This window comes from Petaurus breviceps, unplaced genomic scaffold (assembly GCF_028583685.1).
Source record: "Petaurus breviceps papuanus isolate PSGF00001 unplaced genomic scaffold, PetGlider_PUasm1.0 214, whole genome shotgun sequence".
Taxonomy (NCBI): Eukaryota; Metazoa; Chordata; class Mammalia; order Diprotodontia; family Petauridae; genus Petaurus; species Petaurus breviceps.
In genome coordinates, this window is record NW_027185863.1 from 8,156,747 (window position 1) to 8,184,691 (window position 27,945).

The 27,945-nt window shown below is 39.4% G+C and overlaps 1 protein-coding gene across 3 annotated transcripts in view; it reads left to right on the top strand.

Moving 5' to 3' along the window:
* SH3RF3 (SH3 domain containing ring finger 3) overlaps nucleotides 1-27,945 on the top strand; it is a 615,516-nt gene that overhangs the window by 489,147 nt on the left and 98,424 nt on the right. For all 3 annotated transcript variants that reach the window (XM_069094041.1, XM_069094040.1, XM_069094042.1), the window contains 2 exons: nucleotides 1,269-1,439; nucleotides 13,225-13,478. In XM_069094041.1, coding sequence (XP_068950142.1) covers nucleotides 1,269-1,439; nucleotides 13,225-13,478 — 425 coding nt within the window. The remainder of the gene's footprint in view (nucleotides 1-1,268; nucleotides 1,440-13,224; nucleotides 13,479-27,945) is intronic.

The following is a 27,945-nucleotide window of genomic DNA, read 5'->3' on the forward strand; positions in this document are numbered from 1 at the left end:
AGGAAGGAAGGAAGGAAGGAAGGAAGGAAGGAAGGAAGGAAGGAAGGAAGGAAGGAAGGAAGGAAGGAGAAAGGAAAGAAGGAAGGGAGGGAGGGAAAAACAGTGTGTGTATGAGAGAGAGAAAGAGAGAGAGAGAGAGAGAGAGAGAGAGAGAGAGAGAGAGAGAGAAAGAATGAGAATCAAACCTGTAACTAACTATAAGAAGAAAGAATTTATAATAGGATTAGGAATTTGGAAATATGTGAACAGTTTCTGTGTGTTTGTTTCTATACAAGAAACCTACAGAGATCTATTGGGTTATTTCTCCATCCTGATAGAAACAACTGATAGAAACATCCTGATAGAATCACGGATGGAAACACACCAGCTTATCATAAAGGACTGCTTTTCTTGCTTATTACTTGTCCTCGCTTTCTTCATCTCTAAGATAGAGGCATAATCATATCTACGCTCTTTACCCTACGCGGTTGCCACGAGTATCAAATCAAATAATGTGTGTTGTTTTTTATAAACCTTGAAGCACTATAAAAATATTGGCTACTGTTATTAGCTTTATGATCATTAGGGATAGCGACTAGACCTTTGATTTCATTAGTTTCTCCCAAGTGAGGTAAATCCCTCCACAGGTGCACTACAACCAATCGTCTTAGACTAAGTATAGTAAGTAGACTAAGCCTGGTATACTAAGAGTTAAGTGACTTGCCTGGGGTTATGTAGCCAATATATGTCAGGGGTCAGGCTTAAACCCAAACCTTCCTTGGGGAAGCCAGCTCTCCATCCACTATGGCCCTCTGCCTTTCACTATCATCATTACCATTCTCTGCTTTTTGTTTTTACTATCATTGTCACTCATGCTCCCCTGAGGAGAGGTCATTCTCTAAGTAGGAGGGAAGTATTTAGAAATGAGGAGTATGGACTCTTCCAGGACCTAGGCAGCCCGAAACTATCATGTCAGCTCAATTTATGAAATAAAAAAATTTGTTAGTCCATTTCTCCCAAAGGCGTCTCTCATATCCTAAATACATGAGGAGAAGACATAATGGTCTGTACTTCAGTAACTTTTACCCCAATTTTTTCCTGAGAATTTTTGACACTTCTGCTGTTGTTTCATAGATAGATGTGATTCATTCATTTTTCTTAAATAGTTTGAGATCTCCATGACCACAATTCCTGTGGTGGTATAGGGTAAGATGGGTAAAGCAAGCCCTTACTTAAACTCTTAATTAAGCCCCTTGCCTTACCCTTTGGTGTGTGGCTTCCTTTCACAGATACCTAGCACTTTATGCATACAAGCCCCAGAAGAATGATGAGCTGGAACTCCGCAAGGGGGAGATGTACCGCGTCATTGAGAAATGTCAAGATGGTTGGTTCAAGGGAACATCCCTGAGAACCGGGATCTCTGGAGTCTTCCCAGGAAACTACGTGACTCCTGTCTCCAGGTGAGGGGAATAGAGCCAGTAGTCATGTTTGTGGAATTACAGCAGTCCACTCCAAACTTCTCTTTAAGGCACAAAAGATAATGGAAAGCACAAGATTATACCATAATCTTAACCATATAGAGGTCATCTTTCTTTGACTTTGAGAAGAATGGCAAACTTTTTTTAAAGGGAACCAATAGAGTTTTTTCACTTGCACATTTTAAATAATATCAGACTACATTTCCGCTCTGCATCAGGGAATATACTGAAAAAACCTTCTGTGCTTGCCTTCCTACTTGCATTTTGACACTTTAGAGGAATGTGCCTATGAAAATGCCTGATTTTAATGCAATCTACAACTCCAACAACCCAGACTCTGCAATTGAGAGAATGCTTACAGTCTAGTCCATTTGTCATTCCCATCTGTTTGTATGAGGATAGGGAAAGAAGAGGGGGCTCTTGGTTAATCAGAAAGAACACTGACTCTAGAATCAGGGGATTCTAGATTATAGAATCTGGAATTATAGAATTATATAATATATATATATATTATATAATAAATTTAATAATATAGAATTATAGAATCAGGAATCATAATTATAGCCTTGGGTAAAGCACATCTTTCTAGGCCTTAGTTTCCTCTTCCGTGAAATGGGGAGAGGGCCTGCCTAGATAGTTTTAAGATCCTTTTTAGTTCTAGCTATAATTCAATGAGCTACCTCCCTAATTATATTTTACTTAGTATCCTGTGAGTTAACTTAAAGGGAGTTGACCCAGTTGAGTTTTTAAGATCATTTCCATCTGTGAAATTCTCCTAACTAGCTACTAGACAGTAGCTAATAATAGAGGAAAAGAGTGTTAATTCATTTTGCATTAAAAATCTGCAACAGGTAAAAATATGAGGGTATCCTGACTTAGTGAAACAAATAGATTCCACAAAAGCAGGGTATTTGGTGAAACATTAGAGCTCCATAGGCATGATGTCATAAAATCATTGGCCAAATTGGGTCCCTGTACAGTTGCATGGAATTATCAAGAAATTTTAATGTAATATGTTGATTATGATATTTTTAAATATGTGGGGTCTGACTGTACACAAAAAACAATTGACCCAAAGCAGAGTCAAGAGTAGACTTTGCTTACTTCCTGCATTGGGCATCTGCTATTTACTAGGCACAAGAGGATAACTTAGGCCTAAGGTCATTAAGTTCCCAATGTCACTAAGGAGAAGCTTCATTTTATTTATTTAGTCATTCATTTATATGTGTGTATACACACATATATACACATATATACATAATCGTATGTATGTGTATGTGTATATATACATATATACATATATATATATATATATATATATGTAGGGCAGGCTGGATCCCCCCACCTTACCAAGTCTAGAGGTACATTAGACCCAATTCCACCATCAACTCTCATAGGAACTTTGGCATGCCCATCCTACCTGGGCCAGATTGACCCCTCCCTGGATAACCTTGTAGTCCACATCCCCACATACATATACACCTTTCTGGGGGTTCATCAAAGTGATGCTGAACATGATATGGACACCCAATCACTGTAGCCCACTGCAGATCAGAACTCTTGAGCTCAGGAGATCCACCAGCCAACATCAGCCTCCCCAGGATCTGGGATTACAGCTGTGCACCGCCATGTACATATGGCTGAGACAGTTGAGTTTAACCAAAAAAAAAAAGTGTTTAGTACCTTCTCTTTTTAAGAACTGGGCTCAATGATAGGGAAGCCAAGGTGAATATGACCCACTTCCTGCTCTTATACCCTAAGGCATTAAGTTTAACTGAGCATCCTGCCTATGCAACTAAGGGCAAAGGACAGAGCCAAAGTACTTTGAGAATCTGGAAGATGAAAAATCACTTCCATCTGGGAGGCTGCAGTGCAGGTGCCTAGGATGCTGAAAGGTCACAAACAGTACCAATATACCTGAATGTGGAGTAACTGCACATAACATGTTATATTTTATAGATCATCAGGCTTATATGGAAGTTAATGAACCCTATCTTAGTTAGGAGATTGGAGAGATAACTAAGTGATTTATCTCAAATTCTTGAGTTTACCCATTTTTATTCCTTAGTGACTCTCACACTGTGTGATCTCTAAATCAATCAACTAATATTAATAAATATTACCTACTATGTGTCAATAATAGTACCTACTGTGTGTCAGGCAGTACACTACACTAGATGCTGGAGATACAAGTACAAAGAATGAAATAATCCCTGCTCTAAAGCACTTGCTTCTTTGGAAAGTTTTTTGGGTCACCCTGAAACAAACTGACCCCTCTATTCTTCATGTGTGACATTCCATCTCTCATGTCTATACATTTACTCTAGCTGGGTGAAGATTTTAGAATCTTAAGCATTACCTCCTTTGTCATGAAAGATGAACAACAACCCCTAGTCCTTCCCTTTCAAGCTACTTGTTATTTACCTTTTATTCTCTTTTTATGCAAATGTGTATATGTCCACACACACATACACACACACACACACACACACACGGAAACAGAGATATAAAGGCAGAGATGAAGCGATCCCTGTCCTAACAGAGCTTACATTCTATTGTAAAAGAGAATATATATGTATATGTGTGTACAACACATTCTCACGTAGAATGTAAGCTCCCTTCGGTCAGGGATTGCTTCATTTTTTTCTTTATATCTCTATTTTCTAGCACAGTGCCTGGAACATTTGTTGTTGAGTCATTTTTCAGTTGTGTCCAATTCTTCATGACCCACATTTGTTTTTGGGGGGGTTGGCAGAGATGGCATTTCTCATTTCTTTCTCCAGCTCATTTTATAGATGAGGAAACTGAAGCAAACAGGATTTAGTGACTTGCCCAGGGTCACAGAGCTAGTAAGTATCTAAGACCAGATTTGAACTCAGGAAGATAAGTCTTCCTGACTCCAGGCCTGGCAGTCTTTTCACAGTGCCACCTAACTGCCCAGTGCCTGGCACATAGTAGGCTCAGAATAAACCTTTCCTGATTGACCATAGGCATAAGAACTTGAAGATTCAGAGGTCCAGAGAGGTAATGTCAGGTCAAGTCACACCCTTCACACGACCCACAGTAAGGACATGGTAGAAAACCATAAAGAAGACAACAAAAACGTGAATGGCAGATGGAGATTTCCCATGCCTCATCCTTGTCAAATAAGAGGCAGGAAAGAAGCATGTTTGGGTTATAAATTCTCCCTCCACAGTTTTGATAGCACTTTTTAATTGGTGTTGAATAACTTTCCCAGCTGTTAGCCTTCCAGTACTAGATTTTAAAGGAAGGAAGATCTGAGTACTGGTTTCAAATGCCAGTGTTAGCTGGCTATCCCTTTTAGCTCTCACCATTCCCTCCTCATCCCCCCCCCAAAAAAAAAGGATTTCTCCCAATTTACTGAAATCCTTAGGCAAAATCACCTTGAAAGTTCACCTGCGTCTGAGTAGCGTCCAGTGACAGGAGATGGAACAACAATGCCACCAGTGTATTTTTGTTTCCTTTTTGGAAGCCAAGAGTCAGTAAAAATAATTGGCTCTGACAGAGCTAGAGTTGCATTTCAGTCAATGAAGATTAACACCAGTCCCTCTTAATGCTTAAACTGCTCATTAACCTACATTCCTCCACTTGGATTTGACAAAATAGCTTGGCTATGGAATAAATGAGCAGAGTGTTGTAGGGTGGTGCCATTTTGGGAGTCTGAGTGCTGACCGTGTCATCAAATAGATCTGAGACTGAGCGTGAAGTCTTTGGAAGGGAAAACATCATCATTTGTCACTCAAAGGTCTGGTTTATACCAAGCCAATCATAGCTCATTTTTGGGTCTGTGAAATCATGATTTTCCATAGTGTCATAGGATTTTGCATTTAATGGCATCTTAGCGATCACAGAACCGGAGAGCTGGCAGGAACCTCACAGGCCATCTAGAAGGCATCCCCATTATAACATACCTGCCAAATGGTTCTCTGTCTTCTACTTGAGAATGTTCAAGGATGAACCTACCACCTCTCAAAGCAATACCACTCTCCTTTCATCCAACTCTCATGCTTAGGAATTTTTTTTTCTTTTATCAAGATTAAATTTATATTTTCTAATCTTCTACCGATTGAAACAGCTAGGTGGCAAAGTGGATAGAGTGTTGGGCCTGTAGGCAGAAAGACCTGAGTTCAAATCTGGCCTCAGACACTTACTAGCTATGTGACCCTGGTGAAGTCATTTAATCCTGTTTGCCTCAGTTCCCTCATATGTAAAATGCACTGGAGAAGGAAATAACAAACCACACCAGTATCGTTGCCCCCCCCCAAAATCCAAATGGGGTCACAAAGAGTAGGACATGACTAAAAAGTTACTCAACAACAAGAATCCATTGCTTCTGGTTTTGCCCTTTGGGACCAAGCAAAACAAATCTAATCTCTCCTATAAATAAGAACAGCCCTTCAGTATTTGAAGATCTCTGTCTTGTACCACTCCCATTCATCCCCAGTCTTTTCTTCTCCAGACTAAATAGGCCCAATTCTTTTATATTAGATGAGATCAAGGCCCTTCACTACATTCAGTAACCTCCCCTTGATATTCTTTAATTCATCGATGTCCTTCAAATGTGCCCAGACAGAACACAATCTCCAGATGAAGTCTGATGAAGGCAGAGAACCGTGGTAGGATTATCTCTCTATTCCTGGAAACATTGCCTCTCACTATACCCATTCTCCCCAACCCAGTCCTGTTGGAACCATGTGGCCTCTGCTAGAAGGTCTCCGAAGTCAAATGGTTAGACTTCCATCTTTTCTTTCCTGGAACCAGGCCTGCTCATCATTTCCTGGCCATCTCCAAACCATGATACCTCCACTCTGGCCATCCTCTTCAACACCTACCACTATTAGCACCAGAGCCATTTGACCTCTGCTAAGTGATTTTTTTTTCATATCTTGCTCTGCAGCCAGGCTTCCATATTACTTCCCATTACCAAACCATGCTGTCTCACCTCTTTCCTCTACTCTTTCTAACTTCCCTTTATGATTTTGTGTTTGGTTGTTTGTTTTGCTTTTTCAGGACAGGTACTGCCTTATTTGCTTGTATTTATATCCACAGCACTTCCTGGAACAAAGTAAATACTTAAGAAATGCTTCATCATTCAGTCATTCATTCATTCAGTCCAAAATCACATTGACTTTATTGACTTCCTCATCTCCCTATTAATTCATACTGAACTTAAAACATAAAAGCCTGAACCTGCCCATTATCAGCTTGTCCAAATCTTACCATCTTATCCAAAAAGAGTCGTAGGACAGACATAATCAAAAGTCTTGCCAAAGTTTATATAAACCATGGGGCAGCTGGTAGATCAGTCTTGGCCTAGAGTACTAGACTTGGAATCAGGAAGACTTATCTTCCTGAGTTCAAATGTGACCCCAGATGCTTACTGGTTGTGTGACCCTGGGCAAGTCATTTCACCCTGTTTTAAGCTTTTAAAGCTACTAAAACAGTCCAGATCTTTCTCAGAACAGCTGCAGTCTGACTGTGCCTCCCTTATCTTAAACTTGTGAAACTGATTTTTTTTGGTACCCAAATTAAAGGGTGCCTGGCCCCACTTAATTTCATCTTCTAATTCAGCCCAGTGTTCTAACCTGTCAACATCATTTTGTATCCTGACTCTTATCTGCTGTGTTAGCTCCCAGCTTTGTGTCATCTGCAGATTTGATGATTGACATCTATTTCTTATCCAAGTCATTGATTAAAAATGTTACAGAGCCCATTGCCAAGCACAGATCCCTGGGGGGGGGGGGGGGTTCTACTGGAAATCTTCCTTCTACATGGACATGGAAACATTAACTGTGCTTCAGGCTGGCTAGGACTAAACCTATCTATTGTCAGCTGGTCCAAATCTTACCATCTTATCCCAAAGAGTAGTAGGAAATACTTAGTCAGATGTCTTGCCGAAGTTTATATAAATCACGAGGCAGTTCAGTGGATAGAGCACCAGGCTTGGAATCAGGAAGACATATCTTCCTGAGTTTAAATATGACCCCAGACACTTACTGACTGTGTGACTCTGGGCAAGTGATTTCACCCTGTTTGCCTTGGTTTCCTCATCTGTAAAATGAGCTGGAGAAGGAAATGGCAAAGCACTCTAGAATCTTTATCAACAAATCCCCAAATGGAATCAGGAAGATTCAGACATGATTGAAACGACTGAACAACAAGCTAACCCTTATGTTACAGAATTTCTCCCATCTCCTACTTTAGTTACCGTATCAAAAAAGGAAATAAAAAAGGAATCAAAGTCAATCTCACTAGTTTATAGTTTGCAGTCTCTGTTCTCCTCCGTTTCTTAGTGGTTATCAGATGCAATGCTTTCATTCCTAGAGGAGGAACTTGGAACCCAGAATGTTTTTTTTTTTTTGGGGGGGGGGTTGGTTTTGTTTTGTTTTTGGAGGAGGGAAGGTGAAGCATTTGGGGTTAAGTGACTTGTCCAAGGTCACATAGCTAGTAAGTGTGTCAAGTATCTGAGGCTGGATTTGAGCTCAGGTCCTCCTGACTTCAGGGCCAATGCTCTATTCACTATGCCACCTAGCTGCCCCTAGAACCTGAAGTGTTTAATTGATTCTTTTAAGATTCCATAGATTTTAAGTAACAGGTCTAGGATATGACCTTAGACCTTAGGTTTCCTTCCATTGATTTCCTACACTCTCCCCCAACCTCATACCACACTACCTTCTGTGGTACATAGAGATAAAGCTAATTATTCTCAAATGTAAACTACATAACTAGATTGTCATGGAGCCTTCACAGAAGAACTAAGTTCAACATCCTAATTGTTGATATAGGACTCTCACTCTATTAACCTTACTTAGGTAGAGATCAATCTATAAGATCCTTCCCTACTACAAAAATAGATTTCCTGGAGGGAAAAATCTCAAACAAGAAGGTCAGTCCCATGCCTTGCAGTCAGTCTGCTTTCAAATCCTTAGCTAAGTCTCCATTTGCTCCTTCCATCCTTTTAATTTTTTTCTCTTTTCTTTTACAAGGGCAGAATTTTCTCACTTTCCTGGACTGAATCATTCATTCATACTTAGGAAAATACCACATGACACTTACAGATCATGAAACATTCTAATTGATTTAAGGGACATCTTAACTCTCAACTGATCAGGGCAAGCATCACTTTAGGCAGCACCGCTGGGCTGGATCTGGAGTCAGAAAGACCTCAGTGAGAATCTGGCCTTACTGGAGTATGATTCTGGGAGAGTTTCCTCATCTGTAAAGTGAGGATAATAACAGCATCTCTTTTCCAGGGTTGTCATGAGAATCAAATGAGAGAATATTTGTAAAGGGCTGAGCACATTGCTTGGCACATAGTAAGCTCTATGTAAATGTTAGCTATTTTTTTTTTTGGTGGAGGGGGATAAGGCAAGGCAATTGGAGTTAAGTGACTTGCCCAAGGTCACACAGCTAATAAGTGTCAAGTGTCTGAGGCCGGATTTGAACTCAGGTTCTCCTGACTCCAGGGCCAGTGCTCTATTCACTGCACCACCTAGCTGCCCCCAAGCTATTGTTATTATTGATTACAATCAGAATAGAGGCAGCAGAGATTAGTGGATAGTATGCTAGAATTTGAGCAAAGATCTGGATTCATATCTCATCTCCTACATTTCCTAGCTATGTAAGTGAACAATTTCTATGTGCCTCCAACAATCTCTTAGTATTTAACTACTAAGTCTTTATTTAAAGGGGTCATGATCTGAGTTGATGGAATGAATTCTGTAGAACTCATCAAGCATTCCATAAACTGATGAAATAACTGTTCCCAAAGAAAATACTGAAGCTACAAGTTGAAAAGTAATAGAATTAAGGCCATTCTTAATATGTTAAGAAAGAGATCTAGGGACAAAAGCTAGTATTGGGGAGGAGGAAGCAGAGGGAGGAGGAGAAAACTTAAAATTTATGGAAGTGAATGTTGAAAATTAAAAATAAATTAACTTTAAAAAGAGCTTAGGGGCGGCCAGGTGGCTCAGCGAGTAAGAGCACCGGCTCCAGTGTCAGGATGACCTGGATCAAATCTGGGCTCAGATACTCAGCACCACACCCAGAAATAACTGGCCTTGTAACCTTGAGTAAGTTACTTAACCCCAATTGCTTAAAATAAATAAATAAATAAAATAAAAAGAGACAAAAGCTAGCATTATTTGCAGGAGGCATATACTAGAAGCTTAGACAATACATGCAGAAGTAAAGCAAGATGTCCTCTTTCCCCATTCTTATTCAATATAGTTTTAGATATGTTAGTGATAGCAAATTGGGCAGCTAGGTGGCACAGTGGATATAGTGCTAGGCCTGGAGTCAGGAAAGCCCATCTTTCTGAGTTCAAACCTGGCCTCAAACACTTACTGGCTGTGTGACCCTGGGCAAGTCACTTCACCCGGTTTGTCTCAGTTTCCTCAACTGTAAAATGAGTTGGAGAAAGAAATGGCAAACCTCTCCAGTATCTTTGCCAAGAAAACCCCAAATGAGATTACAGAGAGTTAGATTCAATTGAAAACAGTAGCACAAGTGCTTGCAGCTAGACAAGAAAAAGAAATTAAAGCTATAAATATAGACAAAAAGGAGACAAAATGCCTTTGCTGATTACAAACTGGCAATTTACTTGGAAAACAGAAAGTATCAGCAAAGAGATTAATAAAGATAATAGCTTTAGGAAAGTATCAGGATACAAAATAAATCCATGGAAATCACAAACATTTCTTTTCAAAGTTTCACGTAAAGATTCCTGGGAGTCCCCCAAACCCTTTCATGGAGACCACAAGGTCAAAGCTATTTTCATAACAATACTGATATAATTTACTTATTGAAGTACTCCCTCCTCTTCCAAATACGTATCTGTGTAAAGCCAGATTTTCTTCACATAATTCAGCCAAAATAACCTATCATGACAGATTGAATTCAGAAACAGATCTGAAAATCCAGATGACTTTTGGTAAGCCAGAAATTAAAGAGATTTGCAAAAATATATAAAACAATGCCACTCTTCTTACTAATTTTTCTTTTGACAAATATTTATTTCTCATAAAAACTTGTTATTTATGTTCATATGTAATGGGTTTATTTTAAATTATCTAATAGATCAACACTTGAAATTTTATCAATTTTATTTCAAATACAGTAAATATCAAAAGAATGTTAAGGGGTCCTGATGCCAAGAAGTTCAAGAACTGCTGCTATATAGCAATAACAAAATCCAGTAGGAAATAATAGAAGGGAAACTCCTACTTAAAATAATTACAAAATGTACCTGAGAGTCAGTCTACCAAGGCACACTCAAGACATTACAATTATAAAACAATCCTTAAACAAAACTGAGTGCTGTGAAATTAAAATGCCACAACTTGCCTCTGGAGGAGAGATAGAAATATGCATTCCCTCCCTTCTTTGGAGAGGCAGAACAATATGGATATAGAATATTGCATATATTTTCAGACTTGATTTTCTTGTTGGTTAGTTGTGCTGAACTGCCTTTTTTTTCTTTCTTTTTAATTCTCAGTTACAAGGGATGATTCCAAATTGGGAGGGACATTTAGAAAGGAAAATTATATAATTGCAAAAAATATCAATAAACAATTTTTGAAGAGAAATAAAATTAGGTCCTTTCTAAAAAGATAAGAGTAAATGGATGGGGGATAGAGTAAGGATATTTGAACACTTACCCTTAATCACATAGTACCCCTTGTAACAAAACCTGTTCAAGTTTTTATTGGTTTCTTAGCCTCTAGTAATCTTTGAGCCTAGCCAGGAGAATGTAAGATCCTTAAAGGAACAAGTCATTTCTTTCTCTCTCTCTCTTTTTTTTTTCTTTTGTCTGCATCCCAGTACTGACCACAATCCCAGACACATTGATGATACTTAATGAATGCGTGTTCAGTTGAATTTGGGGGTTCAGAAAAAGGGCAGAAGAAAGTATGGTGAATTACTGGAAGCTACATGAAAACTTCTCACAATAAGGAAAATTTTGAAGGCTCCATTGCTGACCCAGTCTCAAAGGACTTAATGCAAAACAGATTCACTTCTATCAGATGAGTTGTATGGCTCATGGGAGAATCATTTAATCTCTTTTTATTCAATTTCCTCATCCATACAATGGAGATAATATCCACATTACCAACTTCACAGAATTGAGGTTCAAACGAGATTAAATATGTGAAGTGCTTTGTAAAGTATAAAATGCTATATAAATGTCACCTGTTACTATTGAGCTGTTGGTGTCTCACTGAAGTCTTGTCAATGTTGATTGAATAAATAACAGGCTTTAAATTTCCTTCAAATGCTTTTAGCAATGTCCTTCAGCACTTTTGGTGTGGTCTTGCAAATAAGTAACTATCATGCACCAGCCCACCTTATTTTGTTTGTTTTTATTACCTCTTGGCTAGAAAGCCAGATCATGAGGTAGAAGTTTCAAGCCAATCAGCATTCCTTGCTAGTTTTCTGACAAAGTCCCTCTTAAGTAGCTATTTTCAGGGCTGTTACAATAGTTTAAGAAAAGCTCCATTCCATCTTGACAGCTGAATGCTTATAGAGGAGACCTTTTTTTCCCCATATCCACTAAACAGAAGTATTACATTCAGGCTCAAGGGATCCTCTCTCTGATTGAAGCCTTGACCCCATGGTACAAAACCATCACTTGCGGATATGTCACTGTCATGGCACAAGACAGCCCTTTTCCAGCTTGCCTCTACTCTTTAGGGATTGAATATTAGGCAGATGTTTTCCCAACTACTAGTTGTCATCTCACGGTTGCTGGGATCAGCTATAATTTTTTTGGTTCTTCTAGCTACTTCTTTTAGAAAACTCGGGAATCCAGTACACCCCTGCAGTTAAGTGTCCAGGAGTAGCATAAAGAGTTAGCACAGGGAGGAATATTTGAAAGTAGTTCTGCCTGCTCTTCCCTTTTTTGCATTTCTTAAACACTCTCAACTGAGTTTCATCTGAAAACTTTGATGTAAAAAATATCAGTTTCTGGTCTTGAACTTCAACAGTCCTTGAAATTCCTGATCAAGGCACAGAAATGTCCTCTGTTCAATTTCCCAGAAGTTTTGGTCAAGGGCTTTTGGAAATAGAATGAAGGATGTGTCCAGACGGAATCAACTAATTGTTGGATTGTCCCGTCCCTTCCATAAAACATCCTGGTCAGATGAAGCTGAGTCATTACTTTCATCTAGATGTGGTCAGAGTTTTTGTTTTTGTTTAATTTTAAGAATTAATTAGGATCATAGATCTGGAAGGGATTTTAGAGGCCATCTAGTCTGAACTAAATATCATATACATAAGAAAATGAAAACCCGGAAAGGTAAATTGATTTGTCCACAGTCACAGAGAGTAAGTAATTGGTAGAATCTGGGTTTTGAACATTGGTCCTTTGACTCCAAATCCAAGATTCTTTTGACTATGATTTCTTCCCTAAAGCATAAAACTCTGGTGTTTCCTGACATTTTTTGTAACGCTTCATTTCTCTCTTATGTTCTTCAGAGCATTCATATTGAGAACAGGGGTATCGTAAAGTTTTCCAAGAGTCATCTGATTGTCCTGGTCTCATCTAAGAATGAACACTGGGTATTCATTGTTCGAGTGTGAAAATTTCTCTGAAAATGTTTTCATGACCAGACCTTCCAGGACCATTTATATGACCTTCTTCTTTTAGGTCCTATAAAGAGCTAATGGCATTTCTTCCTATAGATGACCTGCCTGGTAAGTCCCAACAGAATTCTTTCACATTATTGCACTCTGCTTTCTTACTCAGGGTTCCTATAGGAGGAGCTGGACAGTCTCGGAATAATATCCCAGGAGCATCTCCGCTGGCTAAAGGGATGACGGGAGCTGCTCTTCCAGTAGGCGGGAGCCTGACCAACCCGGCCACTACTGTCAGACCTGTTGTTCCACTCACTACACCTCAGACCCATCCCCAGCACCAGGCAGCTTCTCCTCCTATGAGCAATTGTCTGAGGCATTCAGCTCAGCAGGCAGCCAGCCAGGCTCGAAGTGCCATGCCCATAGGTATGTATGCTGATGAACTTGTACCTGTTATTTCCTATTCCATATCATTGAGGCTTGACAGGCAGGAGGCCCTGATACACAGGCTCTCACCAGTCCACTGTAGGGGGGGAATTCATTTGCTTATCACAGTCATAAACTTCTGTTAATCTTGCTTGGTTTTATCAAATTATTCTATGGCAGCAGCTGAAACAGATTAGAGAATTTACAAATATTTACCCTTTTATTATAGCCAGAGAACAGAATCAACTAATAAGATTAACACTGGCGCCTACAGTCAATCCATGGATGAGGCAATAGTTGTTCAATCACACAGTGCTTTCCATATGCGATCCAATTCCAAACCTCCCAAAGAGGCAGCATATCACAGACCAAGTGATAAGGAAGCCTTGGATCTCAGAGGGGTTGCATCTCAGAAATGTATCTGAGAACATGACTTGGGAAATTGAAGACGGTGGGTATCACATTGATGTTCTTCATGTTTCAGCCTCATCCACAGCCAGACCGACATTGTGTTAAGAGGACTAGCTTGCCTCGGGATGGCATGAGATGAAAAGAAATTATGGGGTGGATCTTGGAGGCAAAAAAAAAGTAAACACATCTTGTTTTGAAAGCAGTGTTGTGCTAGTAAGGCCTATGGGAGGCTGGACGCCTCTGAAGATGCTAGGGGCTAAAGCTGCATAATGACCTAAGATGCTGTGCTAAGTAGCATGGTACTATCAGAATAATAAAAAACACATGAATGTAACTTTGTCCTTTTAAGTGAAGCAGATTTTCCCTTTCTCTCTCTTTCCTACCCCAGCCTATGAAATGGTTGGCAGGCTTGAATTGAAATGATAGCTGCTTTTAAGTATGTGAAGGGCTGTTATGTGGAAGGAGGGATTCATTTTGGCCTCTTTGGCCTGAGAAATCAGACTAATTTCCCCATTTGGAGAACAAAGTCAGTTCTGCAGTGTGATGAGTCTTAAGGTTAAACAAAAGAAAAAACCATAAATCCCAGAGGGGATAGCCTGCAATCCCACCAGAGTAATGACTGGTAGAATCAGAGAAGCTGGGGTAAACATACCATTGTTCACAGAGACCGGGAGGGGTCATTTTGCCCAGTGTATACATGAACAGAAATCCCCACTACAGCATTTTGTGACAAGTGGTCATCCACTTATAGATTTTTTAGTGATAAGGAATCTGCACCATCCAAAAACAACCTTTTCTGTATTTTATTGTTTTTCAATTGTTTCTGTCATGGCCAACTCTTCATGACCCCATTTGAGGTTTTCTTAGCAAAGGTTTAGCAAACTGCAATGGTTTGTCATTTCCTTCTCCAGCTCATTTTACAGATGAGGAAACTGAGGCAAACAGAATTAAATGGCTTGCCTAGCATCACATAGCTAGTAAGTGTCTCAGTTCACATTTGAATTCAGGTTTTCTTGAGTCCAGGCCCACTGTGCCTCCTAACTGCCTCTCTCCATATCTTGTTATTTAGTCATTTTGTGATCATGTCCAACTCTTGATGACCCTATTTAAGGTTTTCTCAGCAAAGATACTGGAGTGGTTTGCCATTTCCTTCTCCAGCTCATTTTATAGATGAGGAATTCAGGCATTGTTCAGCCATTCCCCAATTGATGGGTAGCCCCTCAATTTCCCATTCTTTGCCACTAGAAAAAGAGCTGTTGTAAATATTTTTGCTATAAGTAAAAATATTTTTGCACTTATAGGTCTTTTTCCTTTTTCTTTGGTCTCTTTGCGATACAGACCCAGTAGTGGTGTTGATGGGTCAAAAGGTATGAATGGTTTTATAGGTCTTTGGACAGAGTTCCAAATTTCTCTCCAGAATAGTTATATCAATTCATAACTCCACAAACAATGCATTAGTGTGCATTTGCAACAGTACATTTCCACATCCCTGGCAATATTTGTCATTTTCCTTTTATGTCACATTAGTCAATCTGATAGGTGTGAAGTTTATTTTATATCTTGCAACTTTGCTGAAGTTGTCATTATTTCAACAAAGTTTTTAATTGATTCATTAGGGTTCTCTAATTATACTATCATATCAGATGCAAAGAGTATTAGTCTTGTTTCTTCATTGCTTATTCTAAATCTTTCAAAATATTTTTCTTGTCTTACTGCTATAGCTGGCATTTCTAGTACAGTATCAAACCATAAGGGTGATGATGGGCATTCTTTTTCACCCCAGATCTTGTTGGGAAGGCTTATCCCCATTCTAGATAATGCTTGCTGGTTTTAGATAGATACTACTTATTTTAAGGAAAGCTCCATTCATTCATGTGTTTTCTAGTGTTTTTAATTTATAATATTTTCATATCATTATAATATTCTTCTCATTATTTGTTAACCAATCAGAGTCAATTGCCACCCTCAGGAACACTTACTCCCTCTTCCAAAGACAAGTTCTGAGTGGATTCCACAAAGGATCATTCAAGAGTGTCACTGACTCCTTTTCTTAATTATCTGCTAGCATGATTAATAAATTATTAATTAGCCAGAAACTATGTCTCTGGAACTTTTTATATGTCACACTTAGGTCTCCTTGAGTCCATTGCTTTGTCCACTATATCATAGTGCTTGAGAAGAAAATTATTCAATCCTCCATCAAAACAACTGCATCCATAGTGATGTAAGCAAGAAAAAAAATCCTCAGATATGTAGTTAACGTATGTAAAAAATCCCTGATTGAGGGGTGATAATTGAGTGTAATTAATTGAGTAAATAATTGAGTGTAATATTTTGTCAGAAGCTTTTTCTGGATCTGTTGAGATAATCATATGATTTTTGATATTCAGTTATGCTGCTTGTTTTCCTAATATTGAACCAGCCCTGTATTCCTCGTATAAATCCCACCTGGTTACAGTGTATGATCTTTGTGGTATCTTGCTATAATTCCCTTACTAGTATCTTATTTAAAATTTTTGCATCGGTTTTCATTAGGGAAAGTTTTCTTCTCTGTTTCTGTTCTTCCTGGTCTAGGTATCAGCACCATATTTATGTCATAAAACAAATTTGGTAGGACTCTTGCTTCTAGTTTTGCTTTTCCCGGACCAAAAAGACCAAATTGAGTCCCTTCTGCCACATGACAACTCTTCACATACTGGAAAATAGCTATCACTTAAATTCCAGCCAACCAGAATTTATTAAGTGTTCATTATGGGCAAGACGCTGTGCCAGATGATAGGACAGCAGACACAGAAACAAAGCAAACACCGCCTTGCAGGAACCTATGGTTGTTTTTTTTTTTTTTTGGAAGAACCAGAAAAATTTATATTATACCAACATTATAAAGGAAACAATGTTCAATCTTGATGAAAAAGTAAGCTACCCGCCTGCTGACAGGAAGGTCAGACTCAAATACAGAAAGGGACATAAGCATTTTTGGACTTGGTTTTGCATAAATATGAGTGTTTACTACTCCCCCCCCCAAAAAAAAAGGAATAGAGAAGAGTCTTTGTTACAGTTAGTAGCCACCATGTCTAGGAACAGTTAGACCACTGTGGTCTAGGATTCCAAGAGCCTTTTCATCTGCCATCACGTGTCCTGTGGTACTGCTTATCTGGAGAAGGTATCCGGGATTAGGAAGTGCGAGGGAGGGAAAAAAATTTTTTTTGTTCATTTAAAAAATAAAATAATTTTTTTGCTTCATTTCTTTTTTTTCAAATGCTTTATTAACTTCTAGTTTACATCATTCATTTCCACCAGATTTTGAGTTACAAATTTTCTCCCCGTTTTTACCCTACCCACTGTCCCCAAATAGCAGTTTCACAGGATATCACCTCCTCCAATCTGCTCTCTCGCATATCTTCTCCCATAACCCTTTCAACTTTTCCAGTGGATCTCTATGCCCCAATGGCTGTATATCTTATTTCCCAATTACATGTAAAATAGTATTGATAATAGTACACACACACACACACACACACACACACACACACACACACACACATATATATATATGTATTTGAATATTTGATTTTAAAACTTTGAATTCCAGATTCATTCCCTTCCTCACTTGTCACCCACCCTTACTGGGAAGATAAGCAGTTCAATATAGGTTGTACATGTGTGGCTAATACAAAACAATGACATAGTAGATATATTGTAAAAGACTGACTATATTTCCCTCCCTCCTATCCTACCTCCCACTTGTTCTGTTCTCTACTTTGATCCCATCCCTTTTCAAAAGTGGGTGCTTCCAACTTCCCTCCCCTCCAGCCTGCCCTCCCTTCCATCATCCTCCCTCTCATTCCCTCCCCCCCTCCACGCTCCTAGAGGATGAGATACCCTATTTAGTATGTATTTCATTCTCTCCTCAAGCCAAATTCAAGGGGAATAAGGTTGACCCATTCCCTTATGCCTTCCTATTCTTCCCCTCCATTGTAACCATTTTCCCTTGCCTCTTCTGTATGAGATAGTTTACACCAATCTGTCTCTCCCCATCTCCTCTCATTATATTCCTCTCTCACCTCTTAATTTCACCTTTTAAGTATCATCCCTTCCTGTTAAATTGGTCCTGTGCCCTCTATCTATGTATACCTGTAAACATATGTGCACACATTCACATATGTATTCATATGCCCATATACCCTCATATATATATATATATATATATATATATATATTTCTAATCCCTTCAACTACTGAGAAAAGTTTCCTAAGTTACAATTATTGTTTTTGCATGTAGGAATGTTAATAGTTCAACTTTGATAAGTTCCTTATGATTTCTTTTCCCTGTTTACCTTCTCATGCTTCTCTTGCTTCTTGTATCTGAATGTCATATTTTCTATTCAACTCTGGTTTTTTCAGCAAGAATGCTTGAAAGTCCTCTATTCCACTGAATGACTGTATTTTCCCCTGAAACATGATACTCAGTTTTGTTGGGTAGGTGACTCTTGGTTTTAATCCCAGCTCCTTTGACCTTAAGAATATCATATTCCAAGCCCTTCGACCCCTCAGTGTAGAAGCTGCCAGACCCTGGGTTATCCTGATTGTGTTTCCCCAATATTCAAATTGTTTCTTCCTGGCTGCTTGTAATATTCTCTCCTTCATTTGGGAATTCCAGAACCTGGCTATAATATTCCTAGGAGTTTTCTTTTGGGGATCTTTTTCAGGAGGTGATTGGTGGATTCTTTCAACCTCTATTTTGCCCTCTGGTTCTAAAACATCAGGGCAATTTTCTTTGAGAACTTCCTGGAGGATGATTTCTAGGTTCTTATTTTGATCATGGCTTTCAGGTAGTCCAATAATTTTTAAATTCTCTCTCCTGGATCTATTTTCCAGGTCAGTGGTTTTTTTCCCATGAGATATTTCACCTTGCCTTCTATTTTTTCATTTGTTTGGATCTGTTTAACAGCATATTGATTTCTCATAAAGTCATTAGCTTCCAATTGCTCCAATCTAATTCTGAAGCAATGCTTCTCTTCAGTGAGCTTCTGAGATTCTTTTTTCATCTGGCAAATTTGGCTTTTTAAAGCATTCTTCTCCTCATTGCCTTTTTGAGCCTCTTTTGCCATTTGAGTCAGTCTGTTTTTTAAGGTATGGTTTTCCTCAGTCAGGCTGTTGACTCTCATTTCATAATTTTCTTGCATAGTTCTCATTTCTCTTCCCAATTTTTCCTCCACTTCTCTTATCTGCTTCTTAAGATCCTCTATGGACTTTAACCAGCTTGTATTTTTCTTGGAAGCTTTTGGTGCAGGAGTTCTGACTTCACTGTCTTTCTCCTGTTCTATGCTTTGCTCTTTTTTTGTCCCCAAAATAGGAGTCTAACGTTGGAATCTTCTGTCTGCTTTGTTTCCTTTGCCTGGTCGTGTCGCCCCTCAGTCACTTGACCCCTGGGCTTTTTGCCACAGTAGGACTCTGCCACCAGACAGGGGAGCTTTCGTCCCAAACTCTTTGCTTAGCTGCTGGAGGTATTAGATGGGTGCCCTCTCTGAGGTCTTCACATGCTCTAGCAAGCTGGACACATATCCCAGGACCTCCACCCTAGACTGCAATCCAGATCCAAGAAGGTTAAAGCAAGAACAATGACCCCTCAGACTAGTTGCTTGGTCCCCCTGCATTCTGCAGTCCAGGAGCTGAAGCTGCCACATGGCACTGGCTGGCTATGCCAGGCATCTCAGAGGCTTCTCGCCCTGGGGGCAAAAGCCATGCACTCCCACTTACTGGTCCCAAAGTCCAGATTGCACTGACCTCTCACTTTGTCCTTTGCATCTATGTGTTGATAAATCTGAAAAAGGCCACAGCTGCTGCTGATCTGGAGTCCCTTCTGCCTGGGGCTGGTCAGGCCCGCCCTGGGGCTAAAGCCTTGGTGGGGCTGGGCTCAGCTCCCAGAGTGCTGAGCTGGATTCCTGCCGGCCTGCCAGGCTGTCCTCAGGAGGAGGTTAGCTTCTCTGTGTCATTTTGTGGGCTCTGTAGCTACAAAATTTGTTTAGAGTCCCCTTTTACATGGATTGGGGAGGGTGGAAGCCGGAGCCCAGCGGGGAGGTTCTGCTTCTACTCCACCATTTTGACTCAGCCCCCAGGGACCTGTGTTCTCGTAGAAGAATACACGTGTACAGATAACTTAATGCAAGTTCATTTGAAGAGGGAAAGTGCAGCAATGCATCTTCCCCTTCGCAGTCCTCTTCTCCTGGTTTTGTGTGACATAGTTTCCGTTCCCCTCTCTATCCTGGTTACCTTTCTCCTGATGTACTGCAATGTGGTAATATCCTTCCCAGAATATGTTGCCTAGAACTAAATATTTTATTCTTTATACAATTTAACAAGAGCAGAGTACAGAGAGACTGTAATCAATCAAAGTATCTACTGTGTGTCAGGCATTGTGCTCCGTGCAGGGGATGCAAATAAAAAGAATGAAAGAATCCCTACTTGCAAGGAGTTCCCATCGTTTTCCTCTTGCATTGGGCAGCCATATATTCTCATTCCAGCAAGGAGAGGGACCCAGAGTGAAGTGCATTTCATACCTCCAAGAATGTGCAGGTGTAGGGGTAGTGTTGGGCATATTTTTAAGGCAGGTCTCTAGGGGCATTTTCCTGGTTCTACATACCTCATGCTTTCTACTCACCCCTGATCAGGGATTTTTATAAATTATCTCAATAGATGCAGAAAAGGCTTTTGACAAAATATTACATTCAATTATTTACTCAATTAATTACACTCAATTATCACCCCCAATTGGGGATTTTTGTACGTACTTTAACTATATACCTGAGGATTTTTTTCTTACTTACCATCACTATGGATGCAGCTGTTTTCATGGAGGGCTGAATGATTTTCTACGGTAACTAAATATTACCAAGCACTATGGTATATGAACAAAGTATTGGATTCAAGGAGACCTAAGTGTGACAGATAAAAAGTTCAAGAGACATGGTTTCTGGGTAATTAATAATTTATTAATCATGCTAGCAGGTAATTAAGAAAAGGGGTCAGTGACACTCTTGAATGCCAAAGACCCCTCATGGAACCTACTCAGCATTATATGCCCTTGGAAGAGTGTTCCTGAAGGTGGCAATTCACTCTGATTGGTTAACAAGGAATGAGAAGAACATTATAATGAGAGGTGGGCTTCTTCTAATGAGGGGCTAGAGGATGTGACTCTGATCACTCAGTTTTGGTCAAAGAGACTTCTCTATATGCATATCACTCCTCCAATAAAAGAGGGAATCCACATTTTCCCAGACTTGTCTGGGGAAAACACAATGGGCCAGAATCCATCAATTCACCTAAACTAAAATTTCTTTACCCTTTGAACAGATTCAATTTTTCCCTCTGTTATCAGCCCTGTACTTCAAAGGCTGCCTGAATAACATACAGGGGATGATTTCTGAATGAGGAAGTAGAAAAGGGGAAAAGCCTTTGGTTCCACTTCAATGATGAGCTACTAATACAAGAGATTAATAATCATTTCCCTCATAAGTTTAAATCTTAGCTCCAATTATTTTATGGCTATATACATAACATATATATTATGTAATATATGTTATGTATATATGTATGTATGTGTATATATAATATATATGTTATATGTGTTAATGACACAAGCTATATACATAACATATATATTAGCATATTATATATGTTATTGCAGCCAGGTCCTTTAACTTTTCTGAGCCTCAGTTTATCTATCTGTAGTTATGATTTATGATACTTAAGACTTTATAGCTACTCTATGTCATAGAATTGTCAGGAAAGCACATTGCAAACCTCAAGGTGCAGGGAGCCTCAGAGAATGAGAGGGGAGAAAGATCATGGGAAGTACCTTTCACTCCATGCTTAGGGAAGTACATTACTAAATTCCTTTCATACCCAAACAAGGGAGACAAGGCCACCATATTGTCACTAAGTACCACAAGGTAAATATTAGCATCAGAGCATCTGTAAATGATCAGTGGTAATGTAACCATACTTATTACCATGGTAACTAGAAGCCTTGACAAGCATTCCATTTTGAAAATAAGAAAACTGAGATAAGTTAAAATGATTGCTAAGCCTGTCCACAACACGAGGGCTCAGTTCCTTTTGTCACTGCTGACTCAACTTAGAAGCCCTTTCACCTTAGCAAGTTACGATAAAATCTAGTATCAAACACCTAGTTCTTTGAACTTGGGCAAGTCATTTAACCTCTGTTTGCCTCTGTTTCATCAACTGTAAAATGGGGATAATAATAGCACCTACCTTCCAGGGTTGTTGTTAGAATAAAATGAGATATTTAAGCTTCAGAGCTTAGCAGGGCTTGGCACTTGGTAGATATTATATTAATTATTATTATTATTTTTTAAGCAATTGGGTTTAAGTAACTTGTTCAAGGTTACACAGCCAGTTATTTCTGGGTGTGGTGCTGAGTATCTGAGCCCAGGATTCGATCCAGGTCATCCCAGCACTGGAGCCGGTACTCTTACTCGCTGAGCCACCTGGCCGCCCCTAAGCAATTGGGGTTAAGTAACTTGCTCAAGGTTACACGGCCAGGTGTTTCTGGGTGGGTGCTAAGTGTCTGAGCCCGGGATTTGATCTCCAGGTCTTCTCAACACTGGAGCCTGTGCTCTTACTCGCTGTGCTACCTGGCCGCCCCATATTAATTATTATTTTTATTATCCTTACACCCTATGCTCCCTTAACCCAAAGATTTCTACTTTCTGCAGGGGGGGAAATGTATCGACAGTAAAACTAATGGATTGTTCTCTAGAATAATAGCCTATTTCAACTAGCACTGACTCTTGGTGATACAGAGAAATTAAATCAACATTCTCATCTTAAGGCACAGTCAGTGAATTTTAACAAAAAGTCTAAGATTCATAGAACAGAACTTAAAAAGGACCTTAGAAAGTACCTTCCAATGTTCTTAACTTCAGGTTTGTTAATGTGTGTGTATGTGTATATAGGTGTGTACACAAGTTATTTGTGTGTTTGTGTGTGTATGCATATGTATAAATATACATGCATGTGTACATGCACATACATGTGTGCATATATACACACGTGTGTGTGTGTACACACACACACATACTGTTGTCACTCAGTTGTTTAGGTTGCATCCAACTTTTTGTGACCGCATCTGGAGTTTTCTTGACAAAGATACTGGAGTGATTTGCCATTTCCTTCTCCAGCTCATTTTAAAAATGAGGAAATTGAAGCAGAGTTAAGTGATTTGCCCAAGGTCACACAGCTACTTAGTAACCACACTATATGCTTACTGTCAAATTTGAACTCAGGAAAATGAGTCTTCCTGACTCCAGCCCTGGCTTTCTATTCACTGCACCACCCAACTGTCTTTTTGGTGTTGTTGTTGTTGAGTCATTTCAGTCATGTATGACTTTCTGTGACCCCATTTGTTGTTTTCTTGCCAAAGATACTGGAGTGTTTTGCCATTTTCTTCTCCAGCTCATTTTACAGTTGAGGCAAACAGGGTTAAGTGACTTGCCCAGGATCACACAGCTAGTAAGTGTCTGAGGCCAGAATTGAACTCAGAACCTTCTGATTACAGGACTGTCACTCTATCTACTATACCACATAGCACCTAGTACATTTTTGTACTTCAGTATAATTGATCTCCTTTGTCATCCTTTGTATTTAGAAACATTGGGAGTTCATGGGCTTTATCAGCTGTCAAAGAGGTCCATGACACAAAATAAAGTTAATAGCTCTAGTCCTAGAAGAGTGGATAACAAACTGGTGTTTGGGCCAAATCCAGCCTGCAGTCTGTTTTTGTACAGGCCTATAGGCTAACAATGGTTTTCACAGTCTTGAATAAAATTTTATTGTATTTTTAAAATGTAAAAGCCATTGTAAGTTCACAGGGCTGCACAAAAACAGGCAGCAGACTAGATTTGGCCCAAGCATCATAGTTTCCCGATCTCTCCCCTAGTCTAATCCCTCCTCATTTACAGGTGATGAAAGCAAGGCTAAGAGTCTAAGGACACACAGTATGTCCGTGGTAGAAGCCAGGGGTTTGGCTCGGAGACTAATGTTGTTTGTTGTAGCAGACAATTGTGATTCTTCAAATGCATTACTCTTCCTTTCTTCTAGAAGTAGTCTAGACTTAAAAAGGTAGTGTTCCACTCTCTCATCCTAGTGGCAGAAGGACTACAGGGTCAGCAAAATCCTTAAAAAGGCAAAGGCTCTTGGTTTTGAGTAGTTCTATTTACTGAAGGTGACCAGGATAGCCATAGGGATAAGACCCTGGTGAGCCTCTTCCATTATCCTCTCTCAGTAATCTGAAACATCAAAGGAAAATAAAAGGTCTCAATAGAAAGGCACTTCAGGTCAACACAAAGTTCAGAAATTAAAGATGGAGGTAAGGAGAAAGGAAATCACATCTGATCCCAGCTGGTAAAAATCTTAAGCTGACTTGAACTATATAGAATTAAAGGTTTGAGTATTTTACAGTTGTTTTTAAAATGCACCCAGCATATTGGGCTATGCTTCTTTTTAGTTTGTGATTTCCACATTACCTTGAAAAGAATGTTTTCCAATAATATCCAGTCCATGACATTTGGTAGAATGGACTTTTTCAGGAAAGGTAGCTGAGGGTCTCCAAGCATGTCTTTCCTATACACAGAGGAGGCACTTAATAGTGAGTGAATGAATGAGTGTTCTTTACATACAGGTCCCATTTGATGCAGAAGCAATAGAATAGCCTAATAGAATGCATCTAGAAGATGGGGGTGGACTACAGTTAGACCCCTTTGACTGTCAAAATTCCCTGAATCTTTGGGGATAAGGTTTATGTGGACCATCATATCTCTTCTCTTCCTTGAATAATCAGTCCTGTTCCTTCCTATTTGGGTGATAATCAGCTTAGATGAAGAAGAGATCAATCATTAAGAGAAGAGGTTCCCAAACTTATTTGGCCTACCACTCCCTTTAAAAACAAATCACTCAGCACTGCCCTCCCACCCCTGAAATCTACTTTCTTTAACTTTTTTTCAATTGCATAATTTCAAAAAAAAGTATAATTTTTTTTAAAATGATGCATCTTAAATTTAATTTATTGAAAATTTGTAGGGTTTTTTCCTACATTGAAATTTTGATGACAAAATATATCCTGTAACTGTTTAGTATTGTATTATAAGCAAGTCATTACATACACATATTCCTGCTGATGCATGCTGGACTTCCTGACTATGTGTGACACTCTCACCTGTCAACACTTGCTTGTTAAGACCTGTCAGCAGACTTGATCACTGATTAGTTATAACTTGCATTTTATGTGTTTATTTGGAAAATAATGTAATCACTATGACTTTAACCCTATTATACAACAGATGAAACATGTAGGAACATTTTTTCAAAATTTTCTTCTCTTCTGTCCTTATTCCATTCCCCCTCTCTTTTTTATTTAATGCCCCCTAAATTGCACCCAGGACTACTACCACCCCCCCATTATTCCAGCTCCCCCAAATTATCACCCAAAAGAGTTTCTTATGCAAGTCACAGGATTGTCTTTGAAGGGATTAAATGACTCAAGTGGCTTAATTTCTATCATTCTGCATAGTCACCTGCCCCTCTTTCTTTGTAAATTAAAGAGCTAACTTCTGCTAGGGCCCACAGTGCTATGAGGTCTTATTATAATCCAAAACTCTGAATCATTTTTGAAGACATAAATCAACCTTTCTCTTTCATTCCCCTTGAGCAGCAAGAACTATCAGTGCTCCAGTGAGTCTCAGAGAATTCATGATCACATAATTAGATCTAGCAAGCTATTCCCACACAGCTCTGTGAGAAGGAAAAGAGGCAGAATTCACAGATTGAGTAGGCTTTGTTTGTTTTGTGAAGTTATTTAACATCTCCAGCAAATGCTGTTAAGATTTATGAGCACATTATATATTCAAGGCATATTCAGGGGTTGAGAATAGTGTTTTTATTGTGTGTTTTTTTTCCATGTTGTTGAAACCATGAATGCCACAAATTCTGGTGGTACAAAATAATTACAGTGTGGTATGTAATTTTTCCTCTGGTACAACAATACAATAATGCTCAAGTTTAAATCACATAATGTTAGATTGAGTACTTAATATGAAATAACATCTGTTGTTACAACCTGGGCTGACACTTGTGTCAGACTAGAGTCAGGTTAAAACAGTTATTATAATGGGGTTCATTCTCTTTCCCTTTTTTATTTACTTGGGCTTAGTAAAAAGATTCTCTGAAATTTTCCCTATCTTGTACAGTAAAGGGATTAACTTTTGGCAGGGCACTAGAGTGAATTTGATCCATTCAAATAGGAGATTATTATAACTTTGATTCTTTGGGATTCCTGATGTCTTTAAGGAGCAACCCCATTGAACATCAGAGAGGTGGATTGGCTTCTCTATTATCTCTGGTTTGTAGCTCAGAAAACTGAAACCCTTAGAGGGCCAGGTTTAGTGAAGGCCTAAAGGTATGAAACTACCTTTCTTTTTCATTTTATTTAAGGAACAGGAATTATTGGAGCCCTTTTGCTGTGAGTTGAGTAGGGAAGAAAAAGGATGTCCAGTGTGATATGTTAAAAAACACAGGATAGGGGGGAAGAGCCAAGATGGCAATGTAGAAGCAGGAGAACTCCACAAGCTCCCCCCATAACCACCTCAAATACCTATAAAATATAACTCTAAACAAACTGTAGAGCTATAGAACCCACAAAGTGACAGAGAGAAACAAACCTCCCTTGAAGATAGCCTGGCAGGAAGGGTCCATCACAGTGCATTGGGAGCAAAGCCCAGAGTGCATGAGCCTGCAGATTTTAACCTCAGGGCAGCCCCAACCAGCCACCAGCTGGAGGGACTTCAGAGACTGGATCACCAGCAGCTGTGGTGGTTTCCAGAATTATCAACCCATAAATGCCAAAGGCAAAGTAAAAGGTCAGTGTGGACTTTGGGAACAGGGGGTCTGAGAATGCTGTCTGACCTCTGCCACCAGAGCCAGAAGCATCAGAGGCATGGCGGTCATGCAGCCACCACTGTGTGACTGCTTCAGAGATTCTGGCCTACAGATTGTAGGGGGACCTAGCAACCATTCTGAGGGGTAATTGCTCTTGCTTTTAATCTGCTTGGATTTGGATTACAGTCTAGGATGGAGATCCTGGGGGGTGTGACCAGGTGCCAGAGAGTGTGGAGGCTTCACAGAGAGAGCACCCGACTAAGAGGTCTGGCAGCTGTGAATACCCCAGCAATTTGGGACAAAGCTGTCCTCTCTGGAAGCAGAATTCTACTGTGGCAAAAAGCTCAAAAGTCAAGTAATTGAGTGGCAACATGAGCAAGCAAAGGAAGTAAAGCAAGCACAGCAGTCAAACCTTAGATTCCTTTTTTGGGGACAGAAAGAAAAAAGCATGGAATGGCAGGAAGACAACAAAGTTAGAAAACTGCACCAAAAGCTTCCAAGAAAAATAAGAATTGGTTAAATGCCATAGAGGAGCTTAAGAAGGATTTTGAAAACCAAATAAGAGGAGTGGAGGAAAAATTGGGAATAGAAATGAGAATGATTCAAGAAAATTGTGAAAGGAGAGCCAACAACCTGATTGAAGAAAATAACGCCTTAAAAAATAGACTCACTCAAATGGCAAAAGAGGCCCAAAAAGCCACTGAGGAGAAGAAAGCTGAATTTACCAGATGGAAAAAGAATCTCAAAAGCTCAGTGAAGAGAATCATTCCTTCAGAATTAGATTTGAGCTAATGGAAGCTAGTGACTTTATGAGAAATCAAAATACTATTAAACAGATCCAAACAAATGAAAAAATAGAAGGCATTGTGAAATATCTCACTGGAAAAAACACTGACCAGGAAAATAGATCTAGTAGAGATAATTTAAAAATTATTGAACCGGGCGGCCAGGTGGCTCAGCGAGTAAGAGCACCGGCTCCAGTGTCAGGATGACCTGGATCAAATCCGGGCTCAGATACTCAGCACCACACCCAGAAATAACTGGCCGTGTAACCTTGAGCAGGTTACTTAACCCCGATTGCTTCAAAAAAAAAAAAAAGAAC